The 18,553-nt window shown below is 55.1% G+C and overlaps 7 protein-coding genes across 7 annotated transcripts; 4 read left to right on the top strand and 3 right to left on the bottom strand.

Annotated features, from left to right (window-relative positions):
• Positions 1–84: 84 nt before the first annotated feature.
• Positions 85–1,071, top strand: MRS44_010345 (uncharacterized protein; the record flags this gene model as incomplete). Its single annotated transcript, XM_046269871.2, has 3 exons — positions 85–119; positions 308–379; positions 438–1,071. The coding sequence occupies 3 exons, from the start codon at positions 85–87 to the stop codon at positions 1,069–1,071; spliced, it is 741 nt and encodes a 246-aa protein (XP_046131213.1).
• An 852-nt stretch (positions 1,072–1,923) lies between these two features.
• On the top strand, positions 1,924–2,725 carry MRS44_010344 (uncharacterized protein; the record flags this gene model as incomplete). Its single annotated transcript, XM_046276463.2, has 2 exons — positions 1,924–1,982; positions 2,044–2,725. 2 exons carry the CDS (start codon positions 1,924–1,926, stop codon positions 2,723–2,725), a joined length of 741 nt encoding a protein of 246 aa, XP_046131214.1.
• Positions 2,726–3,185: 460 nt separating this feature from the next.
• Positions 3,186–5,495, bottom strand: MRS44_010343 (uncharacterized protein; the record flags this gene model as incomplete). Its single annotated transcript, XM_046276464.2, has 8 exons — positions 3,186–3,542; positions 3,595–3,932; positions 3,985–4,085; positions 4,138–4,397; positions 4,447–4,938; positions 4,990–5,141; positions 5,220–5,325; positions 5,430–5,495. 8 exons carry the CDS (start codon positions 5,493–5,495, stop codon positions 3,186–3,188), a joined length of 1,872 nt encoding a protein of 623 aa, XP_046131215.1.
• A 1,647-nt stretch (positions 5,496–7,142) lies between these two features.
• On the top strand, positions 7,143–9,127 carry MRS44_010342 (uncharacterized protein; the record flags this gene model as incomplete). The annotated part of the gene is made up of 3 exons (XM_046273898.2): positions 7,143–7,195; positions 7,299–9,029; positions 9,082–9,127. The coding sequence occupies 3 exons, from the start codon at positions 7,143–7,145 to the stop codon at positions 9,125–9,127; spliced, it is 1,830 nt and encodes a 609-aa protein (XP_046131216.2).
• Positions 9,128–9,981: 854 nt separating this feature from the next.
• Positions 9,982–12,423, bottom strand: MRS44_010341 (uncharacterized protein; the record flags this gene model as incomplete). Its single annotated transcript, XM_046269875.2, has 2 exons — positions 9,982–12,315; positions 12,409–12,423. The coding sequence occupies 2 exons, from the start codon at positions 12,421–12,423 to the stop codon at positions 9,982–9,984; spliced, it is 2,349 nt and encodes a 782-aa protein (XP_046131217.1).
• Positions 12,424–13,334: 911 nt separating this feature from the next.
• Positions 13,335–14,237, top strand: MRS44_010340 (uncharacterized protein; the record flags this gene model as incomplete). Its single annotated transcript, XM_065620081.1, has 2 exons — positions 13,335–13,347; positions 13,393–14,237. The coding sequence occupies 2 exons, from the start codon at positions 13,335–13,337 to the stop codon at positions 14,235–14,237; spliced, it is 858 nt and encodes a 285-aa protein (XP_065476270.1).
• Positions 14,238–15,330: 1,093 nt separating this feature from the next.
• Positions 15,331–16,963, bottom strand: MRS44_010339 (uncharacterized protein; the record flags this gene model as incomplete). The annotated part of the gene is made up of 7 exons (XM_046269873.2): positions 15,331–15,817; positions 15,868–16,159; positions 16,216–16,467; positions 16,521–16,611; positions 16,715–16,740; positions 16,794–16,837; positions 16,950–16,963. The coding sequence occupies 7 exons, from the start codon at positions 16,961–16,963 to the stop codon at positions 15,331–15,333; spliced, it is 1,206 nt and encodes a 401-aa protein (XP_046131219.1).
• Positions 16,964–18,553: the final 1,590 nt, after the last annotated feature.

Genomic DNA, 18,553 nt, shown 5'->3' with positions numbered 1-18,553 from the left:
CCAAACCCTACTCTACTTTACCTCCTCCAAACCTTCAAAATTCTAGTCACTACAGGTACCACTACTCAGAACACTTCAGCAATCATGGCGGTGCGCGCGCAATTCGAGAACTCCAACGAGTATGTCGTCTCTTTTTTTCCTTCTCTCCCCGCGGCGAATGAAGCTCTTGATCAACCCCGCCCCCGCCTTTGCCTGATGCGCACGCATCTCGCTTGCTTCGAGATGGCCTCAGCTGCGTGGTCGAGGCTACATCAAGAGATGGATAATCACACGATGGAAGCAATCATACTGACTTTTATTCTTCTAGGGTCGGTGTCTTCTCCACCTTGACCAATTCCTACGCCCTAGTCGCCCTTGGTGCCAGCGAGAACTTCTACAGGTAAGCTTTATGATCCCAGCACAAGCTTCCCAACTTCATGATGTGCTGACACACTCAGTGTCTTCGAGGCCGAACTCCAAGACATCGTTCCCACCGTCCGCACCACCATTGCGGGCACTCGCATCATTGGCCGCCTCACTGCGGGCAACCGAAAGGGCCTTCTCGTGCCCACGACCACAACCGACCAGGAGCTCCAGCACCTGCGCAACTCGCTGCCAGACTCGGTCCGCATCCAGCGAATCGAGGAGCGCCTCTCGGCTCTCGGAAACGTCATCGTCACAAACGACCACATCGCCCTAGTCCACCCAGACATTGAGCGCGAGACTGAAGAGATTATCGCTGACGTGCTCGGCGTCGAGGTGTTCCGTCAGACTATCGCCGACAATGTCCTCGTGGGTAGCTACATGAGCTTGTCCAACCAGGGTGGTCTCGTCCACCCCAAGACCCCCATCCAGGACCAGGACGAGCTGTCAAGTCTGCTCCAGGTGCCCCTTGTTGCCGGCAGTGTCAACCGCGGCTCTAACGTGGTGGGCGCCGGCATGGTTGTCAACGACTGGCTCGCCGTCACCGGCCTCGACACCACCGCCACCGAGCTCAGCGTCATTGAGAGCGTCTTCCGCCTTGGTGAGGGCCAGGGCCCCAGCAACATCAACACCAGCATGAAGGACACCATGGTCGAGTCTTTCTACTGAGCCTGTTCTATGAATGGCTCTGTTTTTTGTTCTCGCAAACCTGGACACTACTGCTCGGAGAGAGCGGGTGAGCCGGGTTGGGTGTCTAATTGCTCATACTGGTTTTTGCTGTTACTGCCTTGGTTACTGATTGGGAAACTCTTGGGGCCTGGTGTTGGGATGTTTTGATTCTGTTGTTGGCATCAAGGACGAGATCTTCATGATGGAATTATATGACATGATATGAGATGGGGATGGCCAACCCCATTCTCACGGAATCAAGAGGACCGAAGAGGTGGTGGGCAGCGTCTCGTCCGATCTCGGGCTTTGACACGCTTCGCAAGACATCTCTTGAAATCCATCTTGCTGCTGCTGGTTGCTGCATGGAAAGGCGTTGTTTTTCTCTTCTCGCCCCCTTGTCTACACGGCTTCTCCGCCTGGCGAGGGCGGTGATGTAGAAAGAGAAGCCTGTGCTATTGTTAAATACCCCCGGCTTGAATGCAATCGTCGTCACGACCCGCAGTTGATGTTTCTTTTTGCTTGGTTCTTGTGACAATTGTGAAGATATGTATCTCTAACATCAACGTGACTAGCTGAGATGAGACAACTCTTTTCAGCAGTGTCTGACTATAACTGGCAGAAAGACTTGTAAACCCGACGTCAACTTCTTACTGGCCTTGGGTGGTGAGAGCCTGCGAGGTTCTGAATTGTCAAACACCCCGCCTTCACCGCCTGCCGCTTCGGGATACACCACCATACCCCACCACAATTGTCCGAGATAGCTTCAAATATCCAACATCAGAAGCGCAGGCAGGCCTCAAACAAGCCCTCTCCGGTCTCTTACCGTCTTCTCACTCTCTAGATCAGATCGCAATGTCCTCAAGCGACAACCCCCAACACCTCGAGCCCTCCAAGCTCGGCACAAAAGAATAGTCCGTCTGACCCTTCTTCCCCCCACCATCTATCCCCCAAGTCTAACACGTACCTGTCCAGCTGGGACAACCTGTACACGACCGAGATAACAAACAACACCGAAGACCCAAGCGATATCGGAACCGTGTGGTTCGACGACTCTGACGCCGAGGCAAAGATCCTCGAGTTCCTCGAAGGCCTCCTCGAACCTGAAGACCCCGACAGCCCCGCGCTCTCCCAAGACAACACCAGCTTCCTCGACCTTGGCTGTGGAAATGGTTCTCTCCTCTTTTCGCTGCGCCAAGAGGACTGGACAGGTCGGGCTCTAGGAGTTGATTACAGCCCAAAGAGCATCTCCCTCGCCCGACAGATCGCCACCACAAAAGAATACGAAAACGTCGAGTTCCAGGAGTGGGATGTGATAGCCGGCCCTTTTGATACGGTGCTCAACGGCCCACAGGCCGACGGCTGGGACGTGGTGCTGGACAAGGGGACCTTTGACGCCATCTCGCTGAGCGACGAAAAGGATGCTCAGGGCCGACGCCTGTGTGAGGGATACCGGGAGAGGGTGCTCCAGCTGGTCCGTAGGGGCGGCATCTTCTTGGTCACGAGCTGTAACTGGACCGAGTCGGAACTGCGGAGCTGGTTTGAGAGACGGGGCGGAGAGGGCTTCGACGTTGTTGGGAGAGTCGAGTATCGGACATTCAGCTTTGGCGGTGCCAAGGGCCAGACCATCAGCACCTTGTGCTTCCGTAGGGCCTAGATGAAATAAAATGTGAACCAAGATACCCCTTTAGATATCTCATGTCTCGCCTCTCGTCACAATCGTGCTGGCTTCAGCACCTGGTCACTAACAGTTGATATCATTCACTTCTGAAAGCTCTGTTTGTTATCATACATTGATATTTGGACTTGTTGATCGGCGCCTGGACTACCCTGCCTGGCCCTCTCACCAGCACCTGGATGTCTGCCCACGCCCGACCCTTCATCTCTCGTCCTCCGCTTTCTCTAGAGGCTTTGCGTGGATATCTCTTCTCAACCCATGTCTTATCCATTCCATCCTCCTCAGTCCCGGCCCAGGACTGCCCGGTCCGGCTTGTGGCGTCTAATATGCAACGTGTGGTGGCTCATTGGCTCCCTTCTCTCTGGCGATACGGACGTAACAAAAACAGACCAAAAAAAATCTGCCGCGGCAACAATTATTGCTTCATTACGTCTCTCATCTATGGCGATGTATTCATGGGCTCTCCGCCAGCAATGGGTCCCGTGACAGCAGCTGCCGCTGTCGTAGCAAAGTACCGCACATCCACATCGTCGTCCTTCTGCAGCTTGCCTAGGTTGGGCACAACTCTTTGTTGGATCAGCTCCATGCCTCGCGGTGAGGGCGTGATCTCGCTGCCCTGCTTCTCGAGGTCGTGCAGGGTGCCCTCGTCGGGCAGGCGTCGGAGCACATCGATCAACACTGCGTACGTCTTGGCCACGTTGAATCGGATGTTGGGGATATCGTCTCCAACGAGCTTGTCAAGCATTGGGAGGATCGACTTGGCGATGACGTCCATGCTCACCACGGTCGCCAGGGTCTGAGAACACGTTAGTTGCGCCTCTCGCGCACGGGGGTAGGGCCGTTCTTACAGAGATGGCAAAGCAGGTGGTCATTCTGTACAGGTAGTTGGGGTGGTTGCCCATGGCCATGACCTTGGGGATGATAGCCTCGCTGGCCCATTCCACGCCAAACACCTCGGTCAACTTCTTAAGGTTGTGAGTAGCAGCCTCGCGGATCGAGAAGACCGTGTCTCCCAGCCAGCCCATGCACAGGTTGCTGAGCTTCTCGTCGAAGAATTGCACGCCGAGCTGGCTGGCGAGGAGAGGGATGTATTCGATAATGGCAAGTCGCACTCGCCATTGCTTATCCTCGGCCAGTTGCACGATAGCGGGGAGAAGCGATTGTGAGAGGAGATCGATGCCAATGACTGGCCCATGTCAGCACGCGGCTCAACTGCAAGATTCATCTGTATGTCTTACCCTGGTTGACAAGCTCAAGCTTGGAGATGATGTGGAGCCTAACCTCCGGAAACTCGTCCTTAAGCATCTGAAGAAACATGGGAAGAAGGTGGTCAATGGTCCTTTGGCGCATGTTAGCATCAACGTCGCGCCGCAGAGGTGTGGGTGCCATACTCTTGCTTGCCGAGAATCGGAGCCAGGCCGCTGATCTGAGTACCGAGGGCAGCACGGACGTGCTGGGAAGTGTCCGAGACGAGGTCCTCGATGCTGCCCATGATGTCGTTGAGGAGAACGTTGCGATCCACGAGAGCGCAGAAGCCGGGGATCTGGCCAGCGATAGCGGTTCGGACCTCGGCCTCGTTGTCCTTGAGGAGCTTCACGAATGCGGGGACAAGATCTCGCGAGACGACCTCCTCGTCAACTGCCTTGGCGATCTGCAATCATTAGTACCAAAGAAATGACAGCCCAGAGAGCGCAGCAAACCTTTTCAAAACGATCGGCAATCATGTATCGCACCCTCCAGCTCTTATCCTCTATCAAGTTGCGTAGGGACGTCAGGAGGACGCCGTGACTCGACTGTTGCTCCTTGGGAACGGCCTCGGCAATCGAGATGAGGACCTCGACCGTCAGTAATCGAACGCTATCTTGGTCGTCTTGTGCAAGATGTTGGAAGAGGGGTATCATTTCGTCGACGACGATGGCGGCAGGCATCTCCTTGACGAACTTGGCCAGGTTGGTGGCAGCTTGGCGACGAACCATGGGGGTCTCATCGTGGACGAGCATGCCGAACTGTTGGCGCAGCTGTTCTTGGACAGGCGGGGAGACCTTCTTGTAAGGGGTTGTGAAGAGACCGCATCCCGAGACCTTTGATGTGAACCAATCGGCCTTGGCGAGGCGGATCGTGAGGGGGATGAAGTACTCCTCGACTTGTTGGGGCGAGAGCTCGGAGCAAATCTTGTTCAGGGACTCGACGGCCTGGATGGGGGGTCAGCGCGGCAGGAGTAGGGCGATGGAGGTGGGTTCTACCTTGTCGCGCACGACGGGCTCCTCGATAGCAGCGAGGTTCTCGAGGGGCGACAGCAGGACGTGACCCCACTGAGCACCACCAACATATTCGATAAAACCGCCGAGCTCTTCACTCAGGGCGACGAGGACCTCGTCCTCATCCTCCACGGACTCTGAATAGTATCAAGGTTAGGGGAAAGCTCTTTTTCATCGTATATTGGTGAGCGGGGAGGTTGGCAACCGAGACTGACCATCGAGGAAGGGGATGAGCTCCTCACGAGTTCGTTCAGCGCCGAGAGCGAGAGCAATGGTGGAGAGACGGTGGATGGCGTTGAGACGGAGCAAAACATCGTCGTGCTGGGGAGAGAGGGTTGCAAGTCAGCGGAAGTCGTCGACGGCGGGCGGGCAGGCAAAGGAGCGAGCGTTGCAGCGTGGCGTCACCGCCAGACCATGGGCATTACCTTTAGCTCGTCGATGAGGACGGCGATAGGGTACAGCTCATCGCCAGAGTTGGGCGCGTCAGCCATGGCGAGGGGGGCGGCAGAGTCGCAGATTTATCAAGAAAAAGAGCGGCAAGGTCGACGAGGATGCGGGATGGTCGTTAGGGAGGGAGGAGGAGGTTGATGATTGCGGGTGGATCGCGTGTGTGGTGCGTGGGCGGGTGATGCAATGATTTGCGCGGAGTCCCAACACACGATTTTTGGCCCGACGAGGAGGGCTGAGAAACCACCAGGATGAGGGAGGGACGAGGCCGCGAGCTCAGCGGAGGCGGTATCGGAGGGGGAATGATGCGGATAAGGTCGAGATGGAGGCCGATATCAGCAGCGTCGTCAAAGATGTACGGGCATGTGAATCAAGATGAGGGAGAAGAGAGAGAGAGAGGCAGAAACAGAGACAGAGGGAGCGGGTGTGGAGTGGGAGGTTTGATGAGCGAGGTGGTGGTTGCTGCCGATAATAGCGGGTGAGCTGTTATGGGGGGTTAGGTAGGTACAGCAGCAAGCAGGCCTCAGCGTAGTGGCATTTTTCTCGTCGACCGCCTGGGAGTTGGTGATTGGCGGTCCGCTCTTCAGTGACGGATGCCCTGTGCTCGGGCGGGCTGCCAACTGGAAACCAGGCTAGCTGCGAGTGGACGAGGCGGCAGCGACAGCCACTGAGCACAAAGGAACGCTGCCCTGGAGAGGGGCAACCAGGCGGCCGAACAGGAGAGGTAAGGATGAAGGGTGTGGCTGAGGTGGGGTTTCAAGTGGCTCCTCATTTCATTTCACAGGAAGGGGCAGCTCTCACCTTCGGTCAGCGCGTCAGGTACATTGTGGCTGATGATGTGGAACAGGGCAAATCTGTTTCTTGACAAGCATCAGGAACCAGTGTGTCAAGACATCTCCATCCCAACTTCTTTCTTCTTCTGCGATAAACTGACCCATACAGTACGGGTATGTATGCAAAACTCAAAACCCAACACGTTGGATGCATGTAAGGCACTGGAGCATCATCAGACGTCACCACCATATCAGCTCAAGCCCTGAACTTTCAAGCTCCAGTCCCCCGCCGTCTCCAGGGCTACCTGGCACAAGCATGATGTAACTCCACGATCCTTGGCAGCTTGATCACCAGGGGAAGCACCCGAGACAGCGAAGAAGGGTCAGCGCTTTTGAAGTTGAGAGAACTGTTTTAACATATAAACTTGACAAATTAGATGAGAATTATGGACACTCTGGACATCTAAGAAGTAGGTATCATCGTCAAACACTCAGACTCATCACTCAGTCCACCAGACAGCAATGCAAGGCGAAATGTCCATGTCCCTGAGTTGAATTCCTCCCCAGATTCAATGCCCCTCTCCAGCCACAGCGGGCAGCCAGCAGCAGCTCGGCAAAGGAGCATTGATGATCCGAGGAATTTCACCCCGCCAAATCGCCAAGCTAGCGCAGTACCCACGTCCTCTACTGCCGTGCACCGTTTCCCATTGTACCCCGGTATCCTAGCCCATTTCCTCCCCGAGGCGCATGCACCGAGTCGATCAACTACATCCCCCAAAATTTCCTGTGACTCAGTGCAATCCACGCCTCAAGCCCACGTCCCACGCTCGACGGAAGCTCACCTCTTGCCTCCAATTCACCGGACAAAGGAACATCGGCCAGAGGACACGCCGCTGAGCCCTCCCGCTTCATCTCATCATGCCTACCATTTCCGTCGACAAGTACAAGCTTTACGAAGCCCTCGGTCAAAAGTGCGAATGCCCCTCCTTCTTGTCCCCCCACCATCACCACTCCGACCTCGCCCAAGCTCGCGCCCGACTGTTGTGCTGACCAACTTTTTTGCGCCTAAAACAGATTCACGACCGAGGAATTCGAGGATCTCTGCTTCGAATTCGGCATCGAGCTAGACGAGGATACCGAGAATGACGACCGTCCCATCGTCAACGGCGAGCAGGAGCCCCCGCAGCTCAAGATCGAGATTCCCGCCAACCGATATGACATGCTCTGCTTCGAGGGCATTGCCCTGAACCTCAACATCTTCCGTGGCCGTATCGAGGCTCCCAACTACCGCCTCGTTGAGCCCCCGAGTGGAAAGCTAGAGAGCATTACCGTCCTGCCCGAAGTCGAGCAAGTCCGGCCGTACGTTTCTGGCGCCATCCTCCGCAATGTCAAGTTCGACAAGGACCGCTACGAGTCTTTCATCGCCCTACAAGACAAGCTTCACCAGAACCTCGCCCGCAACCGAACCCTCGTCTCGATTGGTACTCATGACTACGACACACTCCAGGGCCCCTTCACATACGAGGCCCTCCCTCCCAAGGACATCAAGTTCATCCCCCTCAACCAGACCAAGGAGATGGACTCTGCCGAGTTGATGACCTTCTACGAGAACGACAAGCACCTGGGTCGCTTCCTTCACATCATCCGCGACTCTCCCGTCTACCCTGTCATCTACGACTCCAACCGCATTGTCGGATCCCTTCCTCCCATCATCAACGGCGACCACTCCAAGATCACCCTCGACACCACCAACGTCTTCATGGAGATCACTGCCACCGACCTTACCAAGCTCGAGATCGTCACCGACATCATGGTCACCATGTTCTCCACGTATTGCGCCGAGCCCTTCACCATTGAGCCCGTCCAAATCATCTCCGAGCACAACAACCTCACCCGCGTCACCCCTACTCTGAAGCCGCGAGTCGCCGAGGTCGAGATCGACTACCTCAACAGCTGCACTGGCCTTAGCGAATCTCCCGAGAGCCTGTGCAAGCTCCTCTCCAAGATGGCCTACATCTGCACACCCTCCACCAAAGACTCCAACATTCTCGAGGTTGCTATCCCCCCTACCCGAGCTGATGTCCTTCACCAATGCGACGTCATGGAGGATCTCGCCGTGTGCTACGGCTACAACAATCTTCCCCGCACTGCCCCTACCCGGAGTGCCACTGTTGGCGCTCCCCTGATGGTCAACAAGCTCAGCGACATTATCCGCACTGAGGCCGCCATGGCCGGCTGGAGTGAAGTCATGCCCCTGATTCTGTGCAGCCACGACGAGAACTTTGCTTGGCTCAACCGAAAGGATGACGGAAACACCGTCGTCCGTCTCGCCAACCCCAAGACTGCTGAGTACCAGGTCGTGCGGTCAACACTTCTTCCCGGTCTTCTCAAGACCATCCGTGAGAACAAGGGCCACAGCGTGCCTATGAAGATCTTTGAGGTTTCCGATGTCGTCTTCAAGGACGAGTCCCAGGAGCGCAAGGCCCGCAACGAGCGACACTTTGCCGCTGCCTGGTACGGCCGGACGAGCGGTTTCGAGGTGGTTCACGGCCTCCTCGATCGTGTGCTGCTCATGCTCCGCACAGCTTTCATCACCCATGAGGAGGGTCTGGTTGGTAAGAGTGTCGATTTTGATGTGAAGGAGAACCCTACCAAGCCCGATGGTTACTGGATCGAGGAGCTCGATGATGCCACCTTCTTCGCTGGTCATGCTGCTTCCGTGTACCTTCGTCTTGGTGGAGAGGAGAGGCGTATCGGAGAGTTCGGTATCTTGCACCCTACCGTACTGGAGAAGTTTGATTTGAGGTGAGCCCCTGACACCAACTTGAGACACATAACCTATACTGACCTTGAATAGATACCCTGTCAGCACTCTCGAGATCAACCTCGAGGTCTTCTTGTAAGAGGTCCGCATTTGAGGGAGTGTAAAACGTGAGGGCAAGAGAAGGCGAACGGGAGGTCGAGTCGATCTAGAGGAGGATAGTTGAAGCTCGAAAAGACCAAGAGAGAGGATACGAATCGACATGTAGAAAAGGGACGTTTCCACGCTTGGGACGACGTTACGAGATAGACAAAAACTACAAAGAGAAATGACATCAAGACAACCGCCATGCATCCACGGACGGAGCCAGAAGTTCTATTCACGCTGTGCAAGATGAACTAGATACACCCCCTGAGATAGGGGTCGATTGATGCGTCTAACCATCCACCAACCTGTGCCCACCCGCGAATCATGCAGCCTCCCACAAAACCTTGCCCAACAATGCTGAACGCCATATCCCAAAGGCTCAAGACTACCGCTACGAAAAGGAAGGCCAACAAGAACGCCAGCTAGAGACGGCCAAGGTGGTGCGAGGTTTCACGATGGAACCCGCATGAGGCTCTGACTTGACCTTGGGCGCTGAATACCCGTATCACCCGATGTTGCCCTCAGACTCATCTCGGAGGAGGGCTGTGGTACTCCAGGGGCGTGGCAGCACGCATCCGGCTCTAAACTCGGTTTGCCGCTCTTAGGAAGACCCTCCCCGATGGAGGAATCTGGAGATTCAGCTTCGCGTTCCTGCATGTTCTGCCACTCGTCGCCGAGATCGCTTGGCACGCTGCGGAAGCTCCACCGGTCCGAGTTTATATCGGACTCTGTCTTCAAGAGTGGCAGCGCCGGTGTCACGCTGCGAAACCGGGGGCAATTATATCGTACGGATTCATGGGTTTCGATGATCTTATATGGAACAGAGTCAAACTCCGGAAACATGACCTCCTATGTCATCTCGCGCAGCTCCTGGTCGCTACGAGTGGGCGCGGGGGCAGTGCTCGATGGCGAAGGGTCGGAAGCATGGGTTAACTGAGCCAGCATTCCTTTCCCTAGGTTGAGACCTGCGATGCCGTCTCGGATGGTAGCAAAGGCGTTAGCGCTAGGTTCAGCAGATGCGCTCCGCTGTATCGGTGAACGCCGTGCTTGGGGAGTCAAGGCCTCGTGTGCTGTCTCAACCCCAGTCAGCACCGAGGGAGGCCCGGAGATTGACTTGGAGCTTGAGGTCGAGGTTCTGGGATCCTCCTCGGCCTGGATGACGCTGGGATACTGGAGATTTGATATGGCGGTTTGGCGGTCCGTTTCGGCAGCAGCAGCAGCATTCAACGCGCCATTCATCTCGTCTTCGGTCCTACCGAACACTTGATGCCACCATCTAATCTCCTTAAGGCGTGGCAAGATAATCCTCTCCTTGCCCTTGATGTGATCATCAACGGTGGGGTCATAATCGGGATTCGTGAATTCGGGTTTGCGACAAAGGAAGTAGTCCCAGACCGACGAAGTCCGTTCCGCAGCCCGGGCATCATGCCTCTGCTTCTCACTGTTGAAGAGGAAAGTGCCGTATTGGCACGAATATAGGTGATATAAGAGACGACGCAAGAACCGCTCATTGAACTCGAAACGTGTCTTGTTCTGGCGGATAAGCTGGTAGGTGCAGTCGAGGAACTGGTGGAAGACGGGGCTGACCATCTTTGGAGTCGTTGCTTCATCGTCGACGATCTTTCCAGAGGCCGTCTCACTAACGGTAGCCAAGTCTGGATCTTCCTTGTTCTGGTTGAAGAACCGCTTTGCGCCGCTGAGAACATTCTGGAAGGCATCAGCCCTGCCATCATTCTCTCCTGGCTGGACCTTGGCACCAGCAAATGCGTCCTTCTGGACCGTGAACCAGTCCTCGTGGTTCAAGTGGCCAGATCTTAGCCTAAACATGTGGCCAAATGAGAGCCAGTCTTTCTCTACAAGGACAATAAAGCCCTCGATGGTACGATAGTAAGGGTCCAGCATGATTTGAGCCAGGGCGCTGAGCTGACTTGTGCGATCCCAGCCATCTGAGCAATGGATGAGAACATTGGAGTGGTTGATACCGATCTGCCTCGTGATGATAGCCGAGCCGTCTAGAACATTGTGGATGTGCCGTAGCCAACCGCTCTGGTGAAGTAGCTCTCTGTTCGGTGGCAGAGGTGAGATATCGGCGTCCTTCAGGGCGTCGACGACCTTGTTGAGGGAATTTCGCATGACGTGAATATTCTCGATACTAAGGAAAATCTTCTGGGCGGACTTGTACTTGTCCATGTTTTCTGAGCCCATCCCCTGGACTTGATTGACCATGGCGTTGATGGTTGGGCGAGCATCTACAATCAAGTTGTACTGCTGGGCACCATACACTTGACGCTTCCCGTTGGAGTCAAACACCGCTGCTGATTTGGAGATGAGCTCGTCCTCATAACGCTCTGTCTCGGAGAGCTCCGGGTTCAGTGAGGAGCCTCCGAGGGATACATCAGCCTGGCTCGACAAAGGTGTACTATCCCCAGAGCCACCAGGCATCCAGGCAGAGAATGATGCCGCCACCAACTTTTCATCTTGAACATTTGTTTTCCTGGTGATTCCTGAGAGAGGTTGCGAGCTTCGAGTAATGGTGCAGTTGTTGATGGGGTGAATATATGATAGAGCCGGTATACGGTTCCTGGAGCGGAACTCCCTAGCATATTTGAGTACGTTATCCGAGATGTTGGATGGAACGACCAAGAGTGCAGGATAGGTGTCGCAAAAAGTGTAGTCCTTGTTGATATGCGTGATTCTCCAGCCCCTGTCGGGAAGCTTCTCGCTGATCCCCTGGCGTCGGAACTCCGCCTTGGGATCGTAGAATGACCAGCCGTTAATGTCCCGCTCATTCCTAAGTGGCTTATGACTGAAAGCGTAAAGCTTCTCTACCGTCCCGAGCTTGCAGGTCCGAGTTTTGATGAACTCAAACGTATCGCGTGCGACGTTGCTGTCGGTAAAGTTGAAGGTTACGAATGTGAAGTCGCGGCATCGAATGCGGATCGATGGGGCTTGCCGAGACCCAGGGGGAACGGGCCGGAGGGCGCAGTAGCAGAGCATCGGATACGTAATCCATCGCTCTCGAACCTTGGGATGGCTCCCAGAAGGCTTTTGTGTTGAGGGAGCTGCAGGGTCGGCAGCCTGAGACTGGTCGATAGGTGCACAGAAGACAAGGTGGAAGTCGGTCAGGCGCAAAGTGCCGTGGGTCATTTGGCCGCCGTAGATGCCCTGCACGCCTTCGATGATCTGCACACTTTGTTAGAAAGATGAAGGGCAACGTCAAGAAATAGTCGTGACATCAAAAAAGGGAAAACACTAAGGGAGAACGGTCACGCGTACCTTTCGAGCCTCCATCTTGGCCAACTGCGGAGAGCGTCTCCAGCAAGATGGGTTTGCTGGTTACAAGTCGTAGCGGGGAATCTTCCAAGTGAAATAAAGCTCGTTTATCATATACAAACTGTGCTCCTCGGGAGAGCACACGCGGATCGATATGGGCAAGCCAGAAATGGAGCTGCAAAGGGAGCTCGGCGTCCGAGTCGATGCGATTCGAATAGCTCGTGGCCGCGGGGCTGGCAGGAGACGAGCAGACAAGAATGGTGGCGGAACGACCGGAGGACAAGACAGCTATAGAGCGGGTTCTGGCATATTCATGTAGAGGGGAGAGTCAAAGTTTATCGAAGAATAAGACAAAAGAGACAAGAAGAGACTTTGTCCTCGCGTCGAGCCAAAGTTGAATCTCCCCGTCAGTGAAGAGTTGGGCGCCTGCAAGTTTAACAAGTCCAGTCAGGTCCAAGCTGAGGTGAGGTCGGTCCATCATCCATCACAAGCCACAGAGACTGACGCCTGCCTCTAGCCTCTAGCGCGGGGCTCACCAGCCACGGGGGGTAGACGTCAGGGAAGGTGGCCCAAGCGTTGGGAACTGTCTGGGCAGGTGCGGGCAGGGATGATCGAAGAATGGAAGTTGGATTCCGTGTAATTGTTTCCCCGAGCTCCGTGTCATCGACTCTCACCCCGGCAAGCATTTTAGGGTCCGCCTTACCCAATCGGGAGACTTGTGCGCTCAGTGCCCGCTTGCCAGATTTAGGGCTCAACCCACACCAAAAAATTGAGAGAGGGCCGAACAAACGTTGTGAGTGAGCGAGGCTTCGCCAAATCCACCTCCAGTCCCAGGATCGCGAATCTTTCTCTTCAGCCCGACCCCAACCCTCTGCTCGCCAACAGACAAAGAAGACAAAGTCCTTCGACACCAAGTCTTACAATTCAAGATGGCTCACCCCGGTTCTCAGATGTGAGTTGTGCTCTGCCCTCTGCTGAATTGCGCAGTCGTTGTGTGTCGTCGATATCGCCGTCGCCATCACCCCGCCAAAGCTCGCACACGAATTGATGCTGACTTTCTTCTCCCTTCCAGCTCCAAGCGGAGAAAGTTCGTCGCTGACGGTGTCTTCTACGCCGAGCTCAACGAGTTCTTCCAGCGCGAGCTCGCTGAGGAGGGCTACTCCGGCGTCGAGGTCCGCGTCACCCCCACTGTCACCGACATCATCATCCGAGCCACCCACACCCAGGAGGTCCTCGGCGAGCAGGGCCGCCGCATCCGCGAGCTCACCTCGCTGATCCAGAAGCGATTCAAGTTCCCCGAGAACTCCGTCTCCCTCTACGCCGCCAAGGTCCAGAACCGTGGTCTCTCCGCCGTCGCCCAGTGCGAGTCCCTCCGCTACAAGCTCCTCAACGGTCTCGCCGTCCGACGTGCCTGCTATGGTGTCCTCCGCTTCATCATGGAGTCTGGCGCCAAGGGTTGCGAGGTTGTCGTCTCTGGCAAGCTCCGTGCTGCCCGTGCCAAGTCCATGAAGTTCACCGACGGCTTCATGATCCACTCTGGTCAGCCCGCCAAGGACTTCATCGACTCTGCTACCCGCCACGTCCTCCTCCGACAGGGTGTCCTGGGTATCAAGGTCAAGATCATGCGCGGCTCCGACCCCGAGGGCAAGGCCGGTCCCCAGAAGACTCTCCCCGACGCCGTCACCATCATCGAGCCCAAGGAGGAGCAGGCTGTTCTCCAGCCCGTGAGCCAGGACTACGGTGCTAAGGCCGCCCAGGCCCAGGCCGCTCAGGACGCTCGGGTGGCCGAGGAGGAGGGTGCTGAGGAGGCCCAGCCCGCTGCTGAGCAATAGGGAACCTAAGCCCCTGGCTGGGAAAAGCCATCAAAACCAGATGAGGGGAGATGGGAGATCCAAGGGATGAGGGACGGAGAGGTCTACTCAGGCGTCAATTGATCATTTGCATCTGCTAAGGGCACGGACGGTTTCATTCTTGCTTGTAATGGTAGGCAAAGCATAAAACAAAAAAATGAGACCCGAAGATTACGAAGACGCGTGCGAGACGTGTCTTCTGTCTACCAATTCTTGGCTTGACTGGGTGTATTTGTGTGTGCTGTGTTTAGACCAGTGTCCTGTCGAGGCTCCATCCATTTTTGGGTGGCCTGGATTCCGGCAAATCCTTACTCCGTCAACTCCCGAATGACTACTCCTGAATGGACTACCTACCCAAGTTAACCGCCTTAACCAGCCATTCGACTTCACATATACTCTTCTGCCATCTTGCATCTTGCTTGATCGTGATAATTCTTCATCTATAGTACTTCTTCGCTCTCCGTCTTTTCATCAAATTCAAGACTGGGGGAATATCACATCCTCAGTCCCCTACCCTCCTCTCCCCAGGAAGCCCTGCGACTTAAAAACAAAAATCTACAATCCCAACCATTCGTGTGCCCTGACATTCTTGCTGCGGTCGTGCTCGCTGCGTTCTCCGCCCTCCAAGTAGTAGTATAAACATTGACTGTCCAAGACCCCGTAGAAAAGGGTCTTCCGTCACAACCCCCTTGACTCCCCAATAAGCTCATGCTCCTTCGGTATCGTACAACGAGGACGTGCTCTTAGACCCGATACAAATTCCGCCAACGCCGCCCAAGACCGTGTGCCCGTAATACTCCAGTAATGATAAACAATACATCTCGTCCTGCCCCGACCCCGTCCGCAAAAACGGTGGTGGCACTAGCACCTTCGCATGCCGCTGCGTAGCAGTGTATCGTCCATGAATGCATCTACCCATGCTCCGAGAGAAATGCCCCGGTCAAATGGTTTCGGAAATGTACAATGCCCCTCTCAGTAGATGATAAAACAAGATGGAAAATAGCGGCAGAGCCCCAGGAGGAATACCCTCGAGGGGCTCCTATTCTTATGCTGAGTCGAACGCCTTGGCCTTGTATTACCTATCACCAGACTTGTTCCGGTTGTCGAGCTCAATGCTATCACCATAGCGTGCCTTGCCGTTGCCATTGCCGTTGGCATGTCGCATTTCATCATCGCTGTCCTCGGCGAGGTCCGTCAGACCAAAACCTGCAGCCTCCTCTTCGTCGTATGCGCGAATGAGACCTTGTCGGTCTCCATGCTGGCTGCTCATGCTGTGGCGAGACGGGTCGGCGCTCCTTCTTGCTGACATGCTCAGACGAGTCTGTAGGCCAGATACCATGTCCGTACCCGTGGCATCGCTTCCTCCTCGTCCGGCAACTAGCTTGTGGCCGTGGGGGTCGCCTCTCGAGAGGTTGAGGAGGTAGACGCCGGTGAACGTGGTCAGGAATCCGCAAATTAAGGAGAGTGTGTTTGTGGGGTCGGTCGTGTTGAATCCGCTGAAGAGGATGAAGGAGGCGCAAAGAGTGGCGGTGGTAAATGTGACGTAGTAAAGAGGGTTCACACTGGCATGCCCGTCAGTAGAGTTCACATCATGTATAGAGTTTTCACTCACATATTGGTGGGGAAGCAAGCCAGGGCCTTGTTGAAGTAGTTCATCTGGGTCAAAATGCAGACGGCTGTAAGGATCATGAAGACGTAGGTCGAAGGGTGGGTGAACTGGTTGTGACCAGCAAAGGTAAGCTTCAGAGCAATACCGAAAGCCTTGACAGACATGACGGAGATTGATCCGACGGTAGAGCAGATAGAGAGGTAGATGAGGGCGTTCCTCCTGCCGTAGACGGGGGCAATCCTGTAGATCATAAAGACGGCGAATGCGACAACAGCGATGGCGTAGAGAAGGAAGCCTAGGCATGTCAGTTTATTGCAGTCCACCCCAAGTTCCCCCTGTAGTTTGACTCACCAGGCTGGATAGCATAGTGTAGAATTTGGTCAATCGTCTCAATCTCCTCGTCTGGAGGTGCGTGGAGGACGATAACAACAGCTCCAATCAAGCAGATGGCGCTACCGAGTTTGCCTAGTGTTCCCAGCTCCTCATTGAGGAAGTAAGATCCAAGGACAGCACCGATAAGCACACTCAGAGCTCCAAGAGGGGTGACGAGGATAGCAGGGGCGAAAGCGTATGCGGCAAAGTTGCAGACTTCTCCAAGACCAACTAATCTTCAGTCAGCACAGCCGTCAGCCTCGACGCAAAAAGGAGACACTCACGAGTCGCAATACCAGCCCACCACAGGGGATTACGCAGATATACATATCCATCGCCCTCAAAGCCATGTCGCTCTTCCGCTTGGTTCAATCCCTATTGCCTAGTCAGCGCGCCGTCGAGCAGAAAGCGCCAAAGATTGTGCCGAGTATCATCGAGATTGGTGGGCGCGTTCGGATACGGTAGCTGGTAGACGGACCTTTTTTGTAATAACAAAACTTGTTCCTGGCGACTGTTAGCTGCGGCGCGCCTAGATCCAGATCGAAGGGTTCACTCACCAATGGCAAGAGCCGAAGCCATGGCAAGAGCCAGACCGATATACCTAGTGAGACAATGTCAGCATTGGAATCGGTGGAGGAGAGTCGGGCTATAACAAAGGCCCGAACAAACGTGATCTCAAGGGAGTAAGGCCACGAAGGCGGGACGCGACGTACTTGTCCTCAATCATGATGTATAGCTAGCGCACAACAGCGACAAGCGCGCAGAGACGACCAACTGCAAGTACTCCCTAATGCGCCTAGAATAATGGCTGGAAGGAGGCCTGGACGTAGTGCGCCGGGCCGGAGGAGGCGAACGAAAAGGATCGTTAAAGCTCGGCGATGGCTCGCACCGGGCGAGAAGGCCGGTTGAGTGCAGAAACGAGTGTTGAAACGAGAGGCGACACAGGACAAAGGCCGAGGTTTATTGCAGAGGCATCAAGAGGATTGTCTAACTCGTTGGTGATTGATTGCTCGTCGTGGTCGTCGGTAACTCGGTGGTGGTAGATCAAAGAGTCGAAGACCAGTGGAGGGGGTTGATGTCTAATGCAGCTGGTCTCTTTGCGACGACGGGGGATGGATCGATTGACGTGTCTCGTCGACTCGTGGTCAAGTTCGTAAATTCTCGTCGAAGGAGGAATCGTCAATGTCGTCTAGTGCAGGCCAAACGAGAGAGGCTCGTGATGCGCAGCGGCAAGCAGTAATAATCGGAAAAGGCAGGGGGAGTGAGAAAGGGACAGCTTGGCTGGTTTATCGAAGATAGGTAGGTTTGCTGATGGTGGATGTTGGGTTGGCGTGTTCGTGTGGGAGAAGGTTCGGGGGAGGAGCCAGACCAGACCAGGGGGGGGCCTGAAGGAAAAGAAACACGAGGCGGGAGGCAGCTGGACGGACAGTCTCTCAAGCTAGCGATCTTGGCCAGAGAGGCAGAGCAGACAGAGCCTGACAAGGGCAAAAATCACGGCCGGGCCAGTAAAGCCCAAGAAATGGAGAGTGGTGTGTGGGACATGAAGTGTGAGAGGCTGGGTTCCGGGGGTCGAGGTACATCGATCACAGTGAGTTATAGGGCACCTCTCAATGGTCTCGCAAGTACCGTCCCTACTCCCAGGACTGGGGGGTTCAAAGTTCACCACCACTGGACCCGACCTCAAGTTTCAGAGGGCGCCAGCACTGGGTGGAACACGGCCCCCTGGCGTCCCTGGCGTTAGGGGACCCGCCAGCTGTGAGGGTGGAGCCGTGATGCGGTGGACCCTGTTTTTTTTTTCCCAGAGGAGGGCAGGCCCAGTTCCAACTGCTCTTTCCATGGGCAGGTGTTCTTGGTGGTGGGCTTGACTGATACATGACCAGCCTCAGGCATGATTCATGACAAAGGGAAGGTGCCAAATGGAAGCAGGAAACACCAAACGCCTCGACATGAAACCTCGTGCGGACACACAAATGCCCAACGCAAACAACTTGGCTGCTGCAACATTATCATCATCATCATCAGCCAATCGTTCATCACCTTCCAAGATCATCCATCACACGCTTCTCCGGACTCTTCAAGATTGCGGGCTTCCGAGGCCGAGGCTCAGCTCAGACGGGATAGGATCCTCAATCGAGGGAGCGAGTGGTCCATCCTCGCCCCTGAACTAATGTCGACACACGCAAGAAAAAACTTGTACATCAGACGCTCGATGCAGGAGAATCACACTCAAAATCCACCACCAGGTTGCTTATCACAGACACGCCATTTACTTCATCTCATCTCCAGGCAGACGCTTTAACTAGGTATCTCATCAACC

This window comes from Fusarium solani (genome assembly GCF_023522795.1).
Source record: "Fusarium solani strain SB1 chromosome Unknown bctg00000006, whole genome shotgun sequence".
Classification (NCBI taxonomy): domain Eukaryota; kingdom Fungi; phylum Ascomycota; class Sordariomycetes; order Hypocreales; family Nectriaceae; genus Fusarium; species Fusarium solani.
This window is presented reverse-complemented; position numbering and strand designations above follow the sequence as displayed.